Here is a 21,824-nt window from a genome sequence, read left to right as displayed (position 1 = left end):
GCAATCCCACTACTGGGCATATACCCTGAGAAAACCATAATTCAAAAAGAGTCATGTACCACAATGTTCATTGCAGCTCTATTTACAATAGCCAGGACATGGAAGCAACCTAAGTGTCCATCGACAGATTAATGGACGAAGAAGATGTGGCACATATATACAATGGAATATTACTCAGCCATAAAAAGGAATGAAACTGAGTTATTCGTAGTGAGATGGATGGACCCAGAGACTGTGATACAGAGTGAAGTAAGTCAGAAAGAGAAAAACAAATACCGTACGCTAACACATATATATGGGATCTATAAAAAAAAAAAAAAGAAAAAAAATTTGTTCAGAAGAACCTAGGGGCAAGATGGGAATAAAGATGCAGACCTACTAGAGAATGGACTTGAGGACACAGGGAGGGGGGAAGGGTGAGCTGTGACAAAGTGAGAGAGAGGCATGGACATGTATACACTACCAAACGTAAAATAGATAGCTAGTGGCAAGCAGCCGCATAGCACAGGGAGATCAGCTCGGTGCTTTGTGACCACCTAGAGGGGTGGGATAGGGAGGGTGGGAGGGAGGGAGGGAGGGAGATGCAAGAGGGAAGAGATATGGGGACATATGTATAACTGAGTCACTTTGTTATAAAGCAGAAACTAACACACCATTGTAAAGCAATTATACTCCAATAAAGATGTTAAAAAATCTATTCTAAAATCACCAAATAGAATACTGAATATTTTAAAATAATTTGCTCACTTTTCTATGTATAGAACTGTATTTACGAGACAAAGATATGTGAAACTAATAAATATTTTACCACCATTAGAAAGTATATGCTCTAAGCTAGTAGTAAGTGACAAGAAAGTTTTGAGAAGTCACTTCTTTAGTAAATGCTTGTATGTTATAATGACTTTTGTTGGAAGATTTGGCTGACTTTTTTTCCCAAGAAACTCAGTTTCTAATAATAAGTACTCTGTAATGCAGAGTGATGTTTTATAAAAATAGATCAGTGTCACTTGGAAAATAGGGTTGGACAATTTAGCTTTGAGTTCCAGCTCTGTCCCTTACTGTTAATAACAACATTTGTACATAATAACTTGATATACAAAATTATCACCTGATTAACTCTGGCAATGTATATACCTGCAAACTGTTTCTACCTCCTGAATGAATGATTTCTTATCGATGTGACTGAAATTATACCAGCAGGGATATTGACCATGGAATTTAACATGGAATTAGTGTATGGTAATGTGAATTTTGGTTCAGAGGACCAAAGAAGCAGATGCGCTTTGAATTGAATGGACAGATCATAACTCAGAAAAAAGACAATGAGTAAAACAAGAATATCAGCAATTGTTATATCTACTTAACGAGTCCCAGACAAACATCAAACTGTGAAGAACTCAGTTATTTCTTGGAATAGGTGTGCAGATAGAGGCAGAATGAAGAGATAAAATTCCAGGTATATACACATGGAGACTTTTTAATCCTGCTTTTAATTCTGCTTCTTGGATCTGAGTGCACTAACAAAAGGGCATAATATTTTATTACCTATATTTTGGTCTCCTACGGTAGGTTATTCCTGTAGAAGGGATTGTGTCTGATGAATACTCCTCTGTAAGACAGGATTTCTCAAAAAGCCAAAATGTTTTCAGGACATTAATAGATTTTACCTAAAATACCCATGATCCTTTAAATATAAGAAACTGTGAATTAAACAAAGGCTACAGATTTTAAAAAAAACAAAACAAAAACAAAAGGGTCTGCTCTTCAGTGCTGATTCTCAAAAAAAACCAAAAATGGTACTAATGTGTAACTCACATTTTCCTCATCAGAATTTTTGGAAAAGGGAAAATGTTTTCAGATGCGTATTCCCAACTTTCAGGATTTGTAGTGGAAAATCAAAAGCTTTCCATAAAGCTTATATTTTAAAATGGGCTAATGCAGAGTCACAATACACTTTAAACACACTCTAGTCTATTACCCATTTTTCATAAAGTCACAAAATTAAAAGAAATCTGCAGGAGCTTAAAAAAGAAAACTTATTAAGTTATGGTATCAGACAATATGGTCTTAGTCATAAAATATTGGTAAGCAAAGAAGGCATCTTCTTGGTGAAGTTAAAGCATATTAAAGTCATCTTCATTACAAATGTGGCCCCAAATAACACTTCAGCTCTCTTTGGCAGTGAGGCAAAAGTTTTTCAAATAAGGAATGGAAATTTCTCTGAGCATAGAGCTAAGTTATATATTACAATATTATATAATGTTGCTGGATAGCAACACTGCCATTCTGTTAGGAGTAATGGAACGAGTGAGTACCAAACTGCTCGTGTAGTAGGGCAACTGGCTTGCAAAAACACATTTATCTGTGTACTCTTTTAATTCGTTCACAGTACGAATGGATGAATTTGAAGTTTAGGAGTATTCCTTAAGACTGCCAAAGCATTTTAGGTCAAGCTGTAAATTTTCCCTAAAGTTCTCTGCCAAGATAATGCTGAGGACTGAGAAGAGAATCCTTCAAATGGTTCCAAGAGTAAACTTTAATCTGTTATGGAAAAAATAAGTAGAAGTATATTTCCCTATCTTGGCTTGATGCTTGCGTGGTTCCAAAGGCTTACCACCACATGGCAGGCATGCTGGTTGTATCTGGGGCCTGGAACCCCAGGGCAGGAGTTGGAATATTGGGACACCATCAGTATTTTGCAGAGGTTTCCCACTACCTCTAGGGAAGCATAAATCTTGCAGGTCTGTCTTCCTCGGTGATGACCTCTGGAAATATGAAGGTAACAACTTACTCTCTGATGGGAAGGAGCCTAGGGCCCAGTGAAGCTCCAATCTTTGGAGCCACATATGCTTCAGTCCATATCCTGCCTCTTTGTGTTGATGTTGATAAAAACCACCTCCAGGACTGTTGACTGTTGTGAAGGTTACAGACAACGACGATAAATGTACTCGACAGGTACCATGAAAGGCCACCTATGGGTCACACACCATGGCTGCATAGGAAGCTATATTGTGTAACTATTTCACTAGGTTTTACTTCACAGTTCTCGCTGGGAACTATTCCTATAACAGAAATAGAATATGCTATGCTGTTAAAGTTTCCTTATACCCAAACATTCTCCTGTAGCCTATAAAAGGTTTGGTTTTGCTTTTTGATAAGTATATTCTAGGATGCATCCTAATTACCACAGATTCAGCCCAATCTCCTACATCCTCTGCATTTACAGTAGAAATAAAATTTCACACATTTTGAAGTTGACACAAGTGTTATTGAGCCACTCAATGGAGGGATCTTGGGTTATGTGGGTCCAAGAAATCGGTATGTTCTTGAGGTTTCTGAATCGTCAAAGTGGAAATTGGTTCTAGTGCAGAGCTAGAGCCCCCCTGTCTCCTGAATCTTCTTTCTTTACCGATCCCTTCCTCTCACTTCAAAAACAAGCTCAAGTCTCCCCTTCCTAAAAAAAAAAACAAAACAAAACCAACAAAACAAAAACTCTTTCATCTCAAGTTTCTTTAGAGGTATTGGTCGAACCTCTCTCTGAGAAAGAGAGAACATCTGAACTTACTGAGAACTCTGCTAACTGTTTACATTCTCCCTTCATTCTTCCACCAGGGCATTCAGGGTCTGTCCTCATCATTTCACTGACACTGCGCTCATTCAAGCACCTAATTGTCATTTCCAACAGACAAGTCATACTGTGCCCACCTCTCTGCTTTAGAAACTCCTAAGTCCTTTGGCTTCTGAGGCCCTGCACTTTCCTAATTCTCCTCCTCCTCTATGTCTAGTTCCTTCTGTTTCATTTATTCCACCATCTCCTTCCTATGCTTAATCCTTAAACATGAATTTAAGGCTCCACCCTCAGCTTCCTGCTGTTACCACTTTATACATTCTCTTTGGGTGATCTTACCTCTTCTCAAGATTTCAACCACTGTCTTTATGCTAAGGATTCCCACAGCCATAGTACTACCCAGACTGTACCTGACCTTCAGCTTCCTACATCAAAGTCCTGCTGGAAATCTCCACCTGGATGTTTCCCAGGTAACTCAGAACTGAACACAACTTCTTCTACCCTAACATAATTTTCAGTTTGAAATTCTCTCAACTGTTGACACCCTCAAACAAACAGCTGTCCAAACCAGAAATCTGGGAGTCACTTTCCCTGACTCGTTACTCCCGCCCAATCAATTAGCAAGTCCTGTCAATTTAGTCCCCTTTCTGGTGTTTTATTTACTCTCTCCCTTTTACCTTACTCCCCTTGTCCTATTTCAAGCCCTCATCATCTCTTAGCTAGACCACTGCACAGTTCCCTAACTAGCCTCTCCATTGCCAATCTTCCTCAAATCAATCCTCTTCTCAGCTACTGGACTGGAGAGCAAGCAATATCACTACTCATTGTCTACAGAATAACGAACAGGCAGGCCCAGAAGTGCAGTAACAAATATCTAGTGGTAAAGTCCACAAATGGCTCCTCCAGTAGGATTTTGCCTACAATATGTATCTCTTTACCCTTGCCCAAATATAGCTCTCTAGACTTCCTTCTGATTCTGAGAGCTAGTTAATACCCTTCCAATAAATTTCTTTTCTGCTTAATTTAAACAGCCTACTTATGCAGTTTGCAATGAAACTCCTGGGCTAGTATACAATTCCTTTTGCTCTCTACCATAATTACAGATTTATGTTTCTTCCTGTTGGTCTCTGGTGACCACAAAGGTCAGGGACCATGACTGTGTATGTATTTCATGCACTCTCTGTACTCCAACAACTAATATAGTGCCTGATGGGTAGTGGGCACTCAAATGTGTGTTGATAGAATGAATATTCTTTTTTTTTAAACATCTTTATTGGAATATAATTGCTTTACAATGGTGTGTTAGTTTCTGCTTTAATATTCTTTAGAAACTTTTTCTGTAAAACATATGATTCATTCATGATACTATGACATTATGGCATGATACCACTTGTTTTGGTTTATTATTTTATTCTAAACCTCAGAATCCCCCAAAACACAGATAAATGTCTCAAAAAGTAGAAAAAGCAAATATTCTGGCAGATAACACTGAATCATAAACCTAATCCTTTGGTTTCTCCATAAGTCACCACAGTATGCAAGAGCTGCTTCCAGGAGCAGACAAATATCCCATAGGGTGGGTACTATACTGATGTCTCGCACTTGAGTTCCTTAGAAACAACAGTTCTCAACAGCTAGTTCAAAGTCTGTTCATCTTTTGCAAAAAATACTTTTTAGGCCAATCAGTGTCACTCTCAAGGCTGCTTTATGATTGTTTGTGATGGCAGAGGATCAAGGGCTTCGGGCAGCCCTGATGGGTAAATAATCCAAGGGCTATTTGCCCATGGGTATGTCGGGGATGAAACAGATCACACATTGGTGAGGCAAGCTGAACTACGGCTTCACTGTTATATCTGGAAATTACAACAGAAGCCTCCAAAGTCTTTGAAGTCCTATGGGAGGAAGGATTTTTAAACACAACCTCTTTCACTACAGGGGAAAATGTCAAGTTTTGTTTTGTTTTTTTCTTTTTAAATCAATCTCAATAAGGGCTTTAGAGATTGATTAAATCCAGAATGTTTGTTTGTACCACACACTGTCTGTCAGGTGTTGTGGGAAGCATGTGATCCCTGTTCTTACAGTGTAACACTCTGATGAGGTGAAGAGGTGGGGACACCGATAAGGAGACACTAAGAAGATTTACATGGTGGAACGTGAAGAGAGCCACGGGAAGGGAGAACAAAGAGGAAAGGGAGAGGTTCATTTACTTGGGAAAATCAGGGAATGTTTCAAAAAAGAGCTCTACATTAAAGCACGGATAGATTTAAATAGGCCGGGATGGGGCAGGGGAATGGAAAAGCAGGATAATACAGACGTAGAGAACAGCACAAATAGAGCGGGGAGGCAAGAAAGTAAAGAGCATGTTGAATGAACAGCACGCTGGGGATTAATGGGAGGGAAGAGTAGAAATATAGCTGGGGGCAAATCACCGAAGGACCTTGTGTGCCAAGCTAGGCAGTTTGCACTTTACCATGTTGGCAATTGGTAATCATTAAAGGATCCTTAATAAGAGGACGTTCCTTCTTTTTACATCTGGTTGCGGGGAGATGGGGGCAGTTGGTCATTCTTCTAATCACTGCCCTCAACCCTGGCTGCATATTGGAATCGCCTAGGGAGTTGGTTCATTTCTTAGTGTCTATTTGTTAACAACACCAGGTCTGTTCATTTCTTAATGTCTATTTGTTAACAGCACCAAGTCTGGCCCCATGTCTGGCCAAGTAAATCAGAGTCTCTTGGGGTAGGGCTGGACACAACTATTTTTAAAGAAACTTTTAGGTGATTTTAATGTCCAGTCAGGGTTGAGAACCATTGGCCTAATGCACAGGTGTGAGAATTTCTCTATAAATTCCTATTTTTTGTCAGGAATGTCTTATTGATATTAGTTATGACATTATGCTTTCCTTAATTAGGTATGGCCTAACGGATATGATAGAAATTTCTGATATACTGTGAAAGTTCTTTGGTCTTAAATAACTTCCTCGTTTATCACCAGCCATATGTTCTTCTGTGTTAAGTACTACCGTCTTCCTGTAGGTATTTCATATACATACCTACATATATATGAAATTAAACATATAATCAAATGCTGCAAGAGCCTAGATCTGAATGCATGAATACATTTATATGACTGAATTGATTAAGACAAGCATAAGAGAAATTGAGGAAGAGTGGGTGGGATAACTGGTAGAAGTAAAAATCAGGATTGACCAGCAAAGACGCCCGACACATGTTCAGCTACCTGCTGGGCTTATATATCAAGATGCCCATCACTTCTATTAACATAAATAGGTTTCACTCAAATTCTTAAAAATCAAACATTGTTTAACAAGAGACAGAAGTAGGACTATTGCTGGGGTGACCTACCAAATAGGTTCTGCTATTTTAAGAACCAGGATTTTTTATAAATAGCATATCCCAAAATGCAAGTCATAAAACCTGGGGACTGCATGCTAAGAGATTTGAAGATGACAGTGAAAGCAGAAAGTCCTATGACAAGAAATTACTTTTTCCTCCCAATATATTGTGACCACAGCTGACTTCTGCAATTATGGGAAGGAAAACATCCCAAAAATCCTGGGCGCCTTGTCAGGGATCAGACCAGGAGCTGGGTAGCAACTTCCCATTCAGCAACTCTAATTTGAGTAGGGAGGAACCCAGACTGGGTGTTGGCCTTGATAGGAAGGCCAGACAGAGCCTACATCCAGAGAAGTGAGTCACAGCAGAGAGGAGCAGGCAGAGATTACCAGTCCAGGTAGGTTAAGTCCCAAGTGGAGGGGCCAGGTAAGAGAACTCAAGAACTCAGATTGATTGATGGGGAGGCCATGGGTTAGGGACCTGCCTAAGAGCTTAGGAGATGAGAGTTCAGAGGTCTGCTAGAAGGGACCAGCATGGAACTGGATTGATGCTGAGGCACCAGCTCCGTGGGACAGATAAGTAGGGAAGAACAGGCTGGGGCAGGGACCAAAGCATTCCTGACAAAAACTAAGAATTTATAGAGAAAAAGGTCTAAGTCATAGGGAGAGACTGTAAACCAAGTGCGAAACTTAGTCTTATTATTTTATGTCCACACTTCAGTCAGCCACACAAAACTTAGATGGCCCAGGAGGCTAACAGATGATTAAATTATTAAATAAATAAATAAAATAGAGCCAAACAATAAGAAAAGGAAAGCTCTTCCTCTGGTTGGAATAGAGAACAAATGGCAAAACTATAATGAAAAGAAAAATACCTTCTCCTGAGCAATCCAGAAGCTGTGTTGGAAAGCTGTCTGAATTGAAGAAATAATGTTTGATAAAATACAAAACTAGTAATAATAAGAGTAACAATAATAATAGGCTACATGTATAAAGTGCTCACTATGTGTTAAATATATTAATGTATTTAGTCTTCATAACAATCTTAGGAGATAGGTGCTTTAATTATCTCCATTTTACAGCCAAGGAAACTGAGACACAGAGGGGTTAAATAATGTGCCCAAAGCCACACAGCATATAAGGGTAGAGCCTGGATTCTAATCCAAGCTGTCCAACTCTAGAGTTCATATTAACCACTAGGTTTACATTGTTTCTTATGCTAAGGAACTACCTTTGAAAGGGCAGAATGAACCAGGGGCACACACGAAACGCATAAGGACTTTTTAATCATCCAATATTGAAGTTATTCCTTCAGCAAATTCATTCATCCAACAAATATTTGTTGAGCATCTACTATGTGCCAGGCACTCTTTTATATGCTAAAGATTGCAGGCAGGTGGGATCCCTACACATCTGAGTGAATAAATGCATGGTCTGGCATAAAATATAGTGTTTTGTGGGTTTGGTAGGCCCAAAGCACTGCACCTTTGGAACCCATGTTCTTCCACATGTATGAAATATAATTAGATGTCTGATGAAGAGTTTCTAACACGTTGCAGAGTTTAACTAACACACCAAAGTGTCAAGGTCCAGGAGCTGGTGAAGACAGGGACATTGGGAGAGGCAGCAATGCTAGAAGAAAGAAAGGTGAAGAGCTGAGGAAATGAGGCCCTGCCCCAGGGCTGCCACTGACTTGGTCATTGACCCTGACTGGGAGCCTGTCTGGGCCCCAATGCACGCCTCCGTAAAATGAGGAGATTGCACTGGATGAACTCCAAGGCCCAGCTCTAGGATCTCAGGCAGAGCCAGGGCAGAGCCAAGGCCACGCTCAGGCACAGCTCACAAGAGCCAGGTTCAACCTGACATCAGCAGTAGCCAGGGCGGGCCGGGGAACGCCACAGGGCATTGCAGGAAGAACTCGGCCAGTTCCTGGGGTCAACTGTTACTCCGAGAGGCATCTGAGGAACACCCCAGACTCGTGCTGCTCTCAGCCTCTCCACAACACGGGGGCTGTGTTTCTGCATAAAGGGCATCAAGAGACCAACAAGCAGAGGTGATGCAGGTTTAAGCAGATCCAGAGGGTGGTAATTGCCTGATGAACTCCTGATGTCAGGGTGGGATACTGAGTCAGAAAGAGAGCTGTAACCCACAGAAAGGGGGGACTGGTCCTCCTCCTCTAGGAAGGCCCCCGGGGATGCTGGCCAGACTTCTGGCTCCAGCTGGGCCTCAAGAAATATCAGGCAGGATTTATCAGTATTAATAACTAGCACATGACTGAGTGAAGAAGTGAAACTCAGCTGACCAAGTAACTGAAAGTGTCCTTAAGAGAGAAGGAAGGGGTTTGGGTGAAGAAAGGAGGTTGACAGGAAGAGACACACACATGTACGTACACTGAAATATCGGCCTACTCTACCACCCGCCCCCCATTGGTTATGCCAAACTTCTAGCTGGCCAGCCTGCCTCAGATACCATCACTTGCTCCTGGGTACAAATACCATCCAAATTCTTCCTGTATTAGGCAATTCCTCAAACACTGACCCCCACTGTTGTAGAAAAAAAAATACTTTCTCTACAAGTGCTTTGAATTTCCTTTTTTACCTCCTCTTAACCTGACATGTCCACACCTACCTTTCCCTCTGGGGTGGCTTAGGGTTCCAACTTCTAATTAAGGAGCAGTACCTGGGTTTGGATTTTACCCCCTCCCTTCCTCAGTTCCTCCAATGACTTCCTCATAGAGCCAGCTTAAAGATGCTAAACCAAGGGGTCCAAAGATTGGAAGGAAGCCAACACCCAGCCGATGACTAGTCGTGACCATTCTGATGTGAGGCCAACTTTACAGTGTCCAAGAATCCTCAGCCGGAGGGCTTCTGCCCCCCACAGCTGGCAGTGGGGAAATGGAACCAACAGTCTCGACTTCAGCTGAGGACGACTGTTCAAAGGGGTTCCAATGTTCTCTGAACCGCGAATGAATAAAGATTTTTTTAGATGATAAATGAATGAATAAGGGAGATTTTTATAGGATAAAATAGATCTCTTCTTTCCAGGGTTTAATTCAAACCTAAAATTTAGATGCAAGTTCAAAGTTTGATTCTGACACAATCTCACTTGCCTTGACAAGTGAGAGAAAATTAAAATATTCTACCGAAAACATGGAGGTAAAACAAGAAACTGGAAAGTAGACGAGGCTAGGTTGCCGTGCCCAGTCACCTGCTCTGGTGCCACCCTCTGTCCCTGGGGGTACCCTTCCTATGGTATGCAACCCAAGTCAGTGCATCGCCTTGTCAAAACTCATCCATTTTGTGCCCAGTGGAAATCAAGCATATTTCAAAATGGCCATGAGCTAGGGACATTGGAATTGTAATTGGAGAAGCTTAGAGACCTAATACTCTAAGTAAACCAAAGGGGTGGACCTCAAATACAACTTGGGGCAGCTGGGAGATATTTTGAGACAATGACTCCCGATTTGAATCTCCTGTAATGGAATTCTAATTGGCAGATTTTTTTCTCTACTTAACTCTCTTCACTGGGCTTTAGCATTGATCTCTCCACTGTAAATTAACCTACGGACCAAGGACATCTAGAAAGTGCTATTTGCGTTCCAAATACTTGTGGGCAAAAGTCACTGAAACCTATAATTTTCTATGCCGCCATACAATACACGGAGGTGGATGGAACCAGTTTCAAAGGGTTTTTGCAGCCAGATGAAGTAAATTTGCAGAAAGGCTTGTGAACAGATTTCAGCCTGGGACACTTGTATTGTCTTTAATCTACTAACCTAGGAAGGGGTTTATGCCGGAAATTCTTAGTGATGCCTTCTCAGCAGGCAGCAGCAGTGGCTGCCACACCCCTACCTCGCTGTGCCTCTGGAGTGGACTGTTATGTCCAAGTTCTGGCCTCCGAAAAACGTGATACGTAAGGATGGAAGCCTAACCAGCCTGCTCCCCGGGGAATGCTCAGAGGAGAATGAATGAACTTTCCCCAGCCCTGAGCCAGAAAGCTGTGGCTGTTAGAAGTTAAAAAGAAAGCAAAGAGGAAAGCAACAGTGTCTTCATTTTGCTATAAACCACAATCACCTTTCCCTGTAAGCATCGTCCTGTTTTCCTGGAGGGGCACAGTGCCACTGGTGCAGAGGTGCCAACTCAGCAGAGAGCACTTCCTGCGGGTCTGGGTGGCAGTTGAGTGCAGCGAGCTGTGGCCTGCCCACTGACCCAGGAGCAGGCTGTCAGGGGGCCACCATCCTGATGGAGGCCTGGCAATGGGTGCACAGGACTGAGGCTCCTGGATTAAGGGGTGATGTTGATTTCCTTTTCTCAGAGCCAGGCTAGGGCGAGGCAAGAGGGGTGTCTAGGGCACAAGATTTAAGGAGGTTTTCACTCTCAGGGTCATGCAAGGGGCTCTTTCACCTGAGTCCTAGCCCTGCACAGGGCCACCAGCAGAGGTAGGGGTTCTCAAAGGTCAGTGGTTCTCAAAATGTGATCTCCAGACCAGCAGCATCACCTGGGAACTTGTTAGATATGCAAATTCTCAGCCCCATCTAAGACCCACAGACTCTGAAACTCAGAGGTGGGGTCCAGCAACCTGTGTCCTAACATACCCACCAGGCAATTTTGATGCAGCTAAAGCACTGTGCTAGAGAATAATGCTCTCCAAAGCCAGTCATGTGGTCCAGGTCAGGCCACTGCTCAAAATGCTTCAGACACAACCAGAACAGGGAAAGGGGTAAGGTGGTGAGATGAAAGAGACTTCCCTAAGGCAATCAGCAAGGCAGGAATCCTTCAAATGATAAATCATGAATTGATTTTTCCCAGCTACCCCTAAGTACTCTGTAGGAAAGACTTGGCAATTGTTGGCAATAAATAAAGCTTACCACTGAGTAGTTCCCTCCTGTTTTTTCCCTGATCTAGTCAGCTCAGAGCTGGCCACTGACTGGTAGCTTGGGACATGGGCCAGCCATTTGAATATTGTAAGACTGAGAGTCCCTCCTCTGTAAAATGGGGCTAACATCACCTCCCTGCCAATGTCAGAGAAGCTAGTATATGCAAAGCCCCAAACAGAAGCCCAAGGCAGAAAAGCTGTGATGTCAGTTCACACATCCTAAGCAGGGGTTCTGAACCTCCACCTTCTCCAGGGAGCTTAGATAATGTGGGGGCCTGAGGACAACTGAGATTCCTAGGAAGGAGGTTAGCTGACCTCTTTTATGCTGCAGTGTTTTTTAAAGGAGGCTATTTCCCAGTCCCAGTGGCCTGGGGCATCAAGCTTCTTAATGGGGTGGCACAAGTGAGAGATAAGGGAAAGAAGTGCCTCCTCTTGGGTGTTAGAGAACTACTTATTTTTTACTAAATAAATGAAGGGCAAGAAGCTATATCTGAAGAGCCCACATTTAAACTCTGTCACTCGAACCCGAACGGTATGAGTAGTAAGACAATGACCAATGCCAGCCAGCTGAGAGACCTCAGGCACATGGCCATGAACTTGGTATCCTCTTTCGCCAAGTACTGGATTATAAATACAACAATAACATGAGGATGATGTCATGCAACAAAACGCTGTCAAGCACAACATAAATGTGAGGTTTAGCACGGAGGTCCCATCACAGAATTAGGGCACCATTTCTGCAGGACGAGAAGAAAACTAACCTTACCCAACTTTCCCAGCTCACCAAGGTGTCTACTGCGGACCAGAGAGGCTGTTGACCTGCAGAGGGCACGCAGCTGGTGCGAGACAATCATCAGCTGTGCCCCCTTTCTCCCTTCCGTGGGGGGAGGGGGCGGGCAAAATCACAGAGCCTCTACCCACAGGCCAGGTAAACAAAGGCCTCCATCTCTTCATTGGCCATCCATGCAGCACAGCTGAGAGTTGGAAAGATGATCCATGACTCACACTTCTCCTCCTGAGAGTACTTAACTCCAAGATGATAACATTGCCCATGCGAAAGAGCCAACCAGAAAAAAAGGAAAGTTCACCTTGGGCCCCTGTGCACTGACCCCCTTACCTTCCTCGTTTAAAATCCATGGCAGGAACTCGAACACCGAGTCAAAGTCGCAGGTGCTCTCTTCGAACGCGCAGGATCCCGCGGGCAGGTCCAGGGCACCGGCAAGCTGCAGGGCTGCTGGCACAAAGCGGGTTTCAGTTCAGGCTCGGTCTCAGGAGCGTTTACACCAACTCAGGGCACCCTGGGGAACCACCTGGTGATAGTGAGAAGGGGTGCGGGAGGGGACGGGAGAGGGAGGCAGTATTGCCGCCCCCGCCCAGGGCGCTTGCACTGTGCGACCCGTGCGCGGTCGCTGGGCTCGGGGAGGGAGGTTAGCGGCTGTGGAGATGGATCCGTAGGCGTCCTTGGATGGCCCAGCCTAGGACCGCGAGCCCGATCAGTAGGGCTGCGGGATTGGGAGAGGGTCACGAGAGCGCCCCTCGGAGGAACCCCCCCACCCCGGATCCAGGCCTTACCTTGCACCGCCAGCAGGACGCCCCCGAACAGCATGGTCGGGGAGGAAGACTGGACAGGGATGCGAGCCGCCAGCCCGCTGGGACAGGCTGCTCCGGGTGGAAGGAGTGTGGGAAGCGGGGGCGCCTGGAATCGGGGGAGGGAGAAGTCGGAGGCAAAGCGTGCGCTTGGAGCTGCCCAACTTTGCAAAACGGCCCCGCGAGCAGAGCGGAAAGCCGAAGGTGCCTGAACTGTGAGCGCCGCTCGGTGCGCTCGCGTCCTAAGTGAAGCCGGCCGGCCGCACAGCTGGTCCTGGGCGAGGATGGGGCTGAGCAGGGAGGAGACAACTGCACACTTTTGAAAAGCCAGCCAGAACTGTCTGGGAGAGGAGAGGTCGGGATGCAGTGCCACGGCTCAGATTTTTAAAGCTTGAGACCAGACCCCTGGCAGATACTGGAGAGGGCAGGCCTCCCGGGAGCCCCTCGGCTGAACTGGGACTGGAGGCGCCCCGCCCCACCCCGCCCATCCTAGTGGGAACCAGCTTATTTCTGGGGACAGCCTCCCTCTATCTGGAATGCCAGTCCTGCGGGGCTTGCCCTAATTTTAACCTTTTCTCCCCAGAATGGAAGAGGGTGGAATTCTCTTAGGAAAACCTAGAGGAAATTTTGGGAACGGTTGGGTGGAATAAGCTTTACATCTAAGAGTTTCAGCGTTTATGGCCCGTTAACGCTAACCTTGGAACACCCCCCCCCCCCCGCCTTTATTTAGCAGTGGAATGTTTGGCATGTCTGGTGCTCAGCATTCCCTCTGTCCGGTGAAATGGGGGCATTCCTCCTCTCCAAAGAGCCATGATAAATTAGTAGAAGGTTTCTAAATTGGGATGGGGGTAGTGATGTCAGGGAGGGGGTTATGGTGAAGTACCCATTGGCTACAAATTTGCTTTGAGCACTAAGTGGGTCTTTAAAAATAGTCTCCTCCAGTAAAGAAAGTGGTGATAGGGGTGGGGGTTCTTCTTAATGCTCTTTATTATATTGGGCAGGCAATGTTATGCCTAGGGCAATGATTCTCAAATTTTAGGGTACATCAGAAGCCCACGATCAGAGTTTCTGATTCAGTAGTTCTGGTCTGTGGTCCAAGATTCTGCACATTCCTAACAAGTTTCCAGGTGCTGATGCTGCTAGTCTGGGACCACATTTTGAGGACCGCTGGCCTAACAAACTCTTGTTCAACCATCAAAGCCCTGCTCACATGCCTTCACTTGGTTTCCAGACTCTGTGTTTTCCTTGTCTTTCATTCTTCTCCTTGCTGTTTCTTTTTCTGTCTCTGACCCCCGGATACTAGGGTGCCTCCAAGTTCTATCCTTTCAGCTCCTGTTTCCCTTTCTCCTCACTTCCTCAGTGATTTCATCCAGTCTCATAGTTTGAAACACCAACTAAAACCTGATATCTCCCAAATATTTTTCTAGTCCAGACGGCCCACTGCCTCCAGACTCTTCTGTCTCACTGCCACCTCAGCATTTTCACTTGGATGCTTAAGAGCTATCTCATACTTAACAGGTCCCAGCATGAACACCTCATATTCCGTCCCAAACCTGTCTCTCCCCTGCATCTTCCTCATCTCAGTTAAAGGAACCTTTCCCTTCCAGTTGCTCAGGACAAAATACTTAAGTGTTATCCTTGACCCCTTTCTTCGTCTCAGGACATTACCAAGTTCTGTCAGTTCAGGATTCAAAACATAGCAGGTACTGACCATGCTCCAAGCCCACAGGACTGCCCTGATCCCAGTCGCCACTGCTGTTTGCTGGGGATGTTGCAGTAGTTTCCGAAAGGTGGTCTCCTTGCTGCTTCTGCCTTGCACACCTCCATTCCATTCTTAGCACAGTTGTCAGGGCGTCCTTTTGACAGAGAAGTCGGACTATGTCACTCCTTGGTTCCAGACTCCTAACAACTCCATCAATCATTTAGCAGAATCCAGACTCTTCACAATGGCCTACCAGGTCCTACAAAACCTATCCCCACCCACTTATATCTCTGACCTATTCTGCCCTGCTTACTTCCCTCCAGCTACATGGACCTCCTGGCTGGTCCTCAGACACAGTCTAGCTGTCCTCTCAGAACTTCGCACTGGCTGTTCTCTCTGTTTGAAATGCTCTTGCCGGGAGAGCCACAGGACTCATGCTGGCACTACCTCTAGGTCTTGACTCAGATGTCATCTTCATGATGAGAAAACTTGAAAGCCTTCTCTCTAATAAGAATAAAGCTCCTGGATCCTTTTAAAATAAGTTTAGACAAGGTTTCAGGAGTTTTCTGTAGGCAGTGGCTCAAATGATCTAAAATTTGTTTAGTATGTGTGTTTATATGCTTTGCCTCAGGGAGTAGCTAATAATAATAAAAACATTGATCATGTTTACTATTATAAACATTTTAGATAGATAATCTCATGTAACTTTCTCAAAGACTCTATGGGGTATGCACCATTATTATCCCCATTTAATAGATGGGGAAACCGAAGTGCAGAGTTCAGTGACAGCACGTGGTAGAGACAAGATTCAAACTCAGATTGGCTTTATTCCAAAAGCCTATTTTCTCAACGGATACAGTAGCCTATCTCCTTTGTCTTTCTTTTTTGATTTCTTGCTCGCAGATGGTGCTACATATCTGATGAATTTCATCAAATTACTTAATTAAAAATTTAAAGATGGATATGAATCCAGTTGAAACTTCAAAACACTATTTTCAACCAAACAAATTTTCAGCAACTATCAAACCGGTTCTCCTCTTCCCAGGTACCTATGGAGTATTTCAAAGCTTTAGGGTTGCCTTAGATTCATTTGCATGTTCCAGGTGTTAGGAAAATGAAAAACTTCAAAGCCCTAAAGAGATCTCCAAAAATTTAAAAATACGATTTAATACTTAAAGGTGACATCGTTTATTGCCACCTATGGGAAACTGGATCATTACATGTAAGTGCAGAATTAGTTGGAGTAAAATTTCTATTTCACATATAATTGCATGATCCCAAGAACAGATGACCGTTCCACATTGGCACAGACTGGGGACTCTGGAGAGCAGACTCTGACTTGGAGTTTAGCGCACAGAATGTTCACTAGGGGGCACCCTTGGGATCAGCTCCTGTGGAAGGGAGTGGGAAGAAGCAGGATTGGGTCCAGGGAGAAGTGACAATGCAATCAGGTCCCTTGAAGCCCCTTCTGACCCCACAGGAAACTCTGGAGTTTAAATGGCCCACTTAACTTGCCCCATGTTAGGTTAAAATGGCCTGGCTCTTTGTACAGCTGCCTCCATCTGTCACTGGATGTGGCCCACACTGGAACAGTGAGCTCCAATGAGGCGGCTCTCTACACGGAGGCCAACCCAAAGGGGCGAACAGCTGAAGGCTGTTTGATGACAACACTCCCAGCAGCTGGGACAAGTTCTTTCCTGAAGACATTTTACAGGGAAGGGAAAGGATATTGTATGTGGAGAGGGCCAAGGAAGGAATCTGGAAAATCTAGAAATGATGTGTGTCAACACACTTCACAAAGCCACATGGCTGTTCACTGCCACATCATTTGGGAAAACAGCATGAGGCCCCAAGGTAAGAACTACCTGGGCCTCTCTCCGTAAGATGTAGCTTAATTGAATAATCAAATAATGCACATAAAGTTCTGATTTTAGAAAGCACTCAATAAACATTAGGTAGTATAGTGGGTTAAATGGTAGCCCCCCAAAAAGATATGTTTATATCCCAGAACTTGTGGATGTGACCTTATTTGGAAAGAGGGCTATGCAGATGTAATTAAATTAGGAATCTTTAGATGAGTTCATCCTGGATTATGGGGTGGGTCCTAAATTAATGGCAAGTGTCCTTATAAGAGAGAGAAGAGAAGTAACAGGCAATGTAAAGAGGGAGGCTGAGATTGGAGTGATGCAGCCCCAAGGCAAAGAATGAAGCTGGAAGAGGCAAAGAACAGATTCTCTCCTAGAGCCCTGGAGGAGTGTAGCCCTGCAGACACCTGGATTTCAGACTTCTGGCCTCCACTGTGAGAGAATAACATCCTGTTGTTTTAAAGCAGCCAGTCTGTGGTAGTGTGTTGTAGCAGCCGTAGGAAACTCATACAGAGTGTTATACATCAAGCAAGCACATGCCTGGCACTCTATGTGTGTTATCCCATTTAATCCATGCAACATTCCTATCAGGTGAAGACCCCTGTTATCTTCACTTACAGACAAGGAAACGGGACCAGAAGGGTCATTTAACTTGTTCAAGGTCACATGTCCAGCCAGTGTGAAGCTGGAATTTGATGGCATACGCTGCAGTGCCCCTAAAATCTTCCTCTTTGCGAAGACCTGTCTCTCCTCACAAGGGCCGCCTACACCACAGGCAGGCCAAGCAACCTGCTGTCTCTGTGGGCACGAGGCTCGCCTCTCACAGAACCTGGCACATCCCACTGCTCGTCGCTGTTTTGTCTCTGTCTCTTTGTAGGTCTCTGTCTGGGCTCGCCTCTACCTCTCATGCCCACTCTAGCCTCAGTGTTTTGCTACCTTCCTTTCGCATTGTCTCTCTCTCCGCACATACACACGAACATGTACACCATCAGGTTGAAAATGAGCTGGTAAAATAATTCCAGGCTCTGTGGCTTGTCCTGCCAGTGACCTTCGTCGCATTCCAGCAGGAGGTGTCTGGGGGCTCTGCCCCGAGGCCGGCTGGCATTGTCCCTTGCTTCCTGCCCAGCACCAGCTGCCTCTCACCCCTGAGGAGCAGTCACATGCCTGCTGTGGGTCAGAATCATCCCCTGTGAGGGAACAAGGCCCAAGGTTAACCAGTTATTACAAATCTCCTTTTATTACAAAACATATACCCCACTGTTTAAATTGCTGCACTCAAATGACCTGAACTGGGAAAGCAGATATTTCTTTCAGAGTGAGCATTTAAAAGGAAATAGATATTGAATAGATACTTTCTCTCCATCATTAATCTCTTCTTCATCAGCTTACTCCGAATCCTAGCTTGGTGTCAGACATCCTTCATTATGATTTGAATGAAACCTTTTAATTTTTTTTTTTTTTTTGGTCAAAGTTCTCTAGGCTGACTCATCACAGTGATGATACCACCTTTTGTTGAGTGTTTATGATGTGCCAGGTGGTTTCATGCTCAATTTATGGAGGAAGAAACTACAGCCAAAGCATTGAAGCGATTCGCCCAAGGGTAGGGGGGCTGGACGTAAACCCAGATCTAGCTACCAGCAAAGCCCTCTTGATCTCTCTAATCTTCCAACACAGGGGAGGTGTGAGCAGACACTTTGAAGTGTCCTGTTCCTGGATCCCTCACCTCCTTCCTCCACCCTAGGCTGGGCTGAGGCCAGAGAGGCAAATTTCTCTCTGTCCCAGTGAAGTGTCGATACCCGGAGTCCTGCTGGAAAAGCCCTTTGTAATCAGAGGCCCTACCTCTCCATCCCACACTAATACCTGTGCGCCCACTTCCCTTTCTCAGACTGCATCCTCTTATCCCTCTCACGTGTTCACACGTGCTCCTTTTTGTTGAGAATCAGAACGCCTTCCTCCCCTTCCCTAGTTGGTAAAGTCCTTATTATGGGTTGAATCATCTCCTCACACCCACGTTGATCTGTTCAAGTCCTAGCCCCCAGCACCTCAGAATGTGACCTTATTTGGGAATAGGGTCATTGCAGATGTAATTAGTTAAGATGAGGCCACATTGGAGTAGTGTGGGCCCTAATCCAATATGATTGTTGTCCTTATAAAAGGGGAAATTTGGACACAGTCACACACAAGGAGAACGCCACGTGAATGAAGACAACGGCAGAGATCAGGGCGATGCTTCTACAAGCCAAGGTAAGAGAAACACTGCCAGCAACCAACAAACTAAAGCTAGGTGACAGGCCTGGAACTGATTCTCTCTCACAGCCCTTAGAAGGAACCAACCCTGCTGACACTTTGATCTTGGATTTCTGGGCCCCAGAACTGACATTTCTGTTGTTTAAGCCACCCAATTTGTGGTACTTTGTATGCAACCCTAGGAAACTCACGCACTCCTATTCATTTTTCAAGACCCAGTTCAAACGTCCCCCTCTCCAAGCCTGTTCTTCACTGTCCCCCCCACCCAAGCTGCAGCGTGTGTTGCGCTGTATCGCAATGACTTTATTTATGTCTCTGTTCTGCAATGGAGGCTGAGATTTCAAGGGCAGAGAACACATCTGCTTTATCTTTGTGTCAGCTCCTGTGCCATGTCTGTGCACAGCTGATTGTAGGCACTCAATAAATGCTTGTTGAAGGAAAGGCTAAGGACCGGCATAGCTCACTGGTCCACACAGCCCGGAGGCCTGCCTAAGCTTCATCCCTGTGGTTGGAAGAAAAAGAGCTAAATGTAAACTGTAGGTCATCCTTGGGGATGTTTATAGAAACGAATGAGCTACACAGATGTGCAGTGTGAACAGGGAGTCAGAGCAGGCTTTCTGGTGTCAGAGCAACACAGCTGGGACTGGGGAGAGGGGAGCGGGGAAGGCTCTCAGAAGCCTACTTTCATGAGAGGCAGAGGAAGCTCCAGGGAGAGGGCTCGGCCCCTGGAAGGAGGCACCAAGCCTTGGCTGTTGCAGGGAAATAGAGATGATGCAACAGCCTGCATCCTGCCTCCTGGGTTGTCCCAGCCCCACCCTGTGGACTCTTGTCTGGGTCTAGGAGGAAGGCTAGGCTGTTGGGAAAGCCAGGAAGCTCTCTTCTCTACAAAACACTGGGCCACAAAGAGCTCTAGACCCCCGTGGCCATATTAAGAAAAGAGCAGGTGAGCAGTGTCACAATGCACTTCGCCACAGACCTCCAGCCCTTTAGCATTTCAGGGTTCAGGGCAGCGAGAATGGGTACAGGTTAGTTCGTGAGGGTGTATGTGCTCCCTTGGGACATTCCTCCCAGTCCTGGGAGTTGAGGCTCTGTGTCACCTGTTGGGGCTAAGAGGGAGCTGAAGGACATTGGAATTTGATTTATTACAGCTAATGGTGGCTCCGGAGACTAGTGAGGCCCGTGGGCAAGTTGGGCTAAACCCAGGTGGTATGCTTTCTCCTCAAGTTTTGTCTGAGTGCTGTGGCATGGGGAAAAAAGAGGAAGAAAAAGCATTCTGTAGCCAAAAATATTTCCGAAAAGAGGAGTGAAATCCCAGCTTAGCCTCTGACGTTATTAATGTGTTAGATTGGGGATCTACACATTACGTGATTTGGTCTAAACTGAATAGGGGGGACTTCCCTGGTGGTCCAGTGGCTAAGACTGGGCTCCCAATGCAGGGGGCCTGGGTTCAATCCCTGGTTAGGCAACTAGATCCCACATGCCACAACTAAAAAAGATCCCGCATGTGGCAACGAAGACCCCATGTGCCGCAATTAAGACCCAGTGCAGCCAAATAAATAAATATTTTTTAAAACAAACAAACAAACAAACTGAAGAGGGACAAGATGATATTCACAACCAGTAAGTCCTGGGCACTGAGACACAGAATGGACACCAACTGGGAAGGTGACAGACAGCGAATATCAGCTCTGAACAGGCATATGAGGTGTGTGCATGCATGCACGAGTGCATGCTGTGCAAAGACACATTATCCATGAGAAGCCAATTCACACTATTACTACTAATCTGGAAGACTGAAATGCAAAGGGCTGAAACACTGGGGATTTAAAGGCCCAAGTAATTGGTGATAATGAAGAAATTCTACCACCAGGTATTGCAAGATGCTTCAATGAGCTAATCCAGTGCATCATGATTCCGGATGCACAATAGAACCATCTGGGGGGTTGCTTCTTTTAATACAAAGTTTGGGCTCCACCGACCAATTAAATCATAATTTGTGAGATAGGACCAAAACATTGCTATTTCTTTAAAGCTCTCCAAGGTGATTCTATTGAGCCAAGGTTAAGAAGGCACTGACTTAATCTTTTCATCAGCAGCAAAATTAAATAATTTTAGTGTTAACAGGGGGGGAAAAGCTGTTTTAAAAGAATAAGAGAGTATTGTATCAGAACAGGGAACATGATTTTGTCACTGAGACTGTGGACTCTGGAGCCAAACCACTAAGGTTCAACTTGTCTTCTGTCACTTATTACCTGTGAACCTACAGTACATCGTTTGGTCTCTCTATGCCTCAGTTTCCTCTTCTGTAAGATGAAAATAATAATAGTACCTATCTCACTGGGTGGTTGTGAATACGAGATGAGTTTATATTGTTAGAATACTTAAAAGAGTACCTGGCACTCTGTAAGCACCATATAAATATTTACTATTAATTTTCTACCCACCTAAGTTTTTCACGGGTCTAGGCTTGTAGTTGAAACTGAAGATGTAGTCTAGTCATCAAAATAGCCTTTCACATAGTGTCCTGCCTTTGGAGGTCGAGTACAGGGGGTACAGAAACTAGAAATACAAATTGGACTATTGGTAAACTGTAGCTTTGATCTTCTATCAGAAGAGAAGAAAAATGT

General features: G+C 44.7%; 1 protein-coding gene across 4 annotated transcripts in view; it reads right to left on the bottom strand.

Annotated features, from left to right (window-relative positions):
- MAMDC2 (MAM domain containing 2) overlaps window positions 1-15,227 on the bottom strand; it is a 168,420-nt gene extending 153,193 nt beyond the window's left edge. For 2 of the 4 annotated variants that reach the window (XM_049710931.1, XM_049710932.1), the window contains exons 1-3: window positions 15,095-15,227; window positions 13,369-13,492; window positions 12,914-13,030 (exon numbers count right to left, since the gene is read on the bottom strand). In XM_049710931.1, the coding sequence (XP_049566888.1) occupies window positions 12,914-13,030; window positions 13,369-13,492; window positions 15,095-15,097 (244 nt within the window). In that variant the 5' untranslated portion in view covers window positions 15,098-15,227. The remainder of the gene's footprint in view (window positions 1-12,913; window positions 13,031-13,368; window positions 13,493-15,094) is intronic. The other 2 variants (XM_004276410.3, XM_049710933.1) reach the window with 1 other exon arrangement.
- Window positions 15,228-21,824: the final 6,597 nt, after the last annotated feature.

Source organism: Orcinus orca, chromosome 6 (genome assembly GCF_937001465.1).
Source record: "Orcinus orca chromosome 6, mOrcOrc1.1, whole genome shotgun sequence".
Classification (NCBI taxonomy): Eukaryota; Metazoa; Chordata; class Mammalia; order Artiodactyla; family Delphinidae; genus Orcinus; species Orcinus orca.
This window is presented reverse-complemented; position numbering and strand designations above follow the sequence as displayed.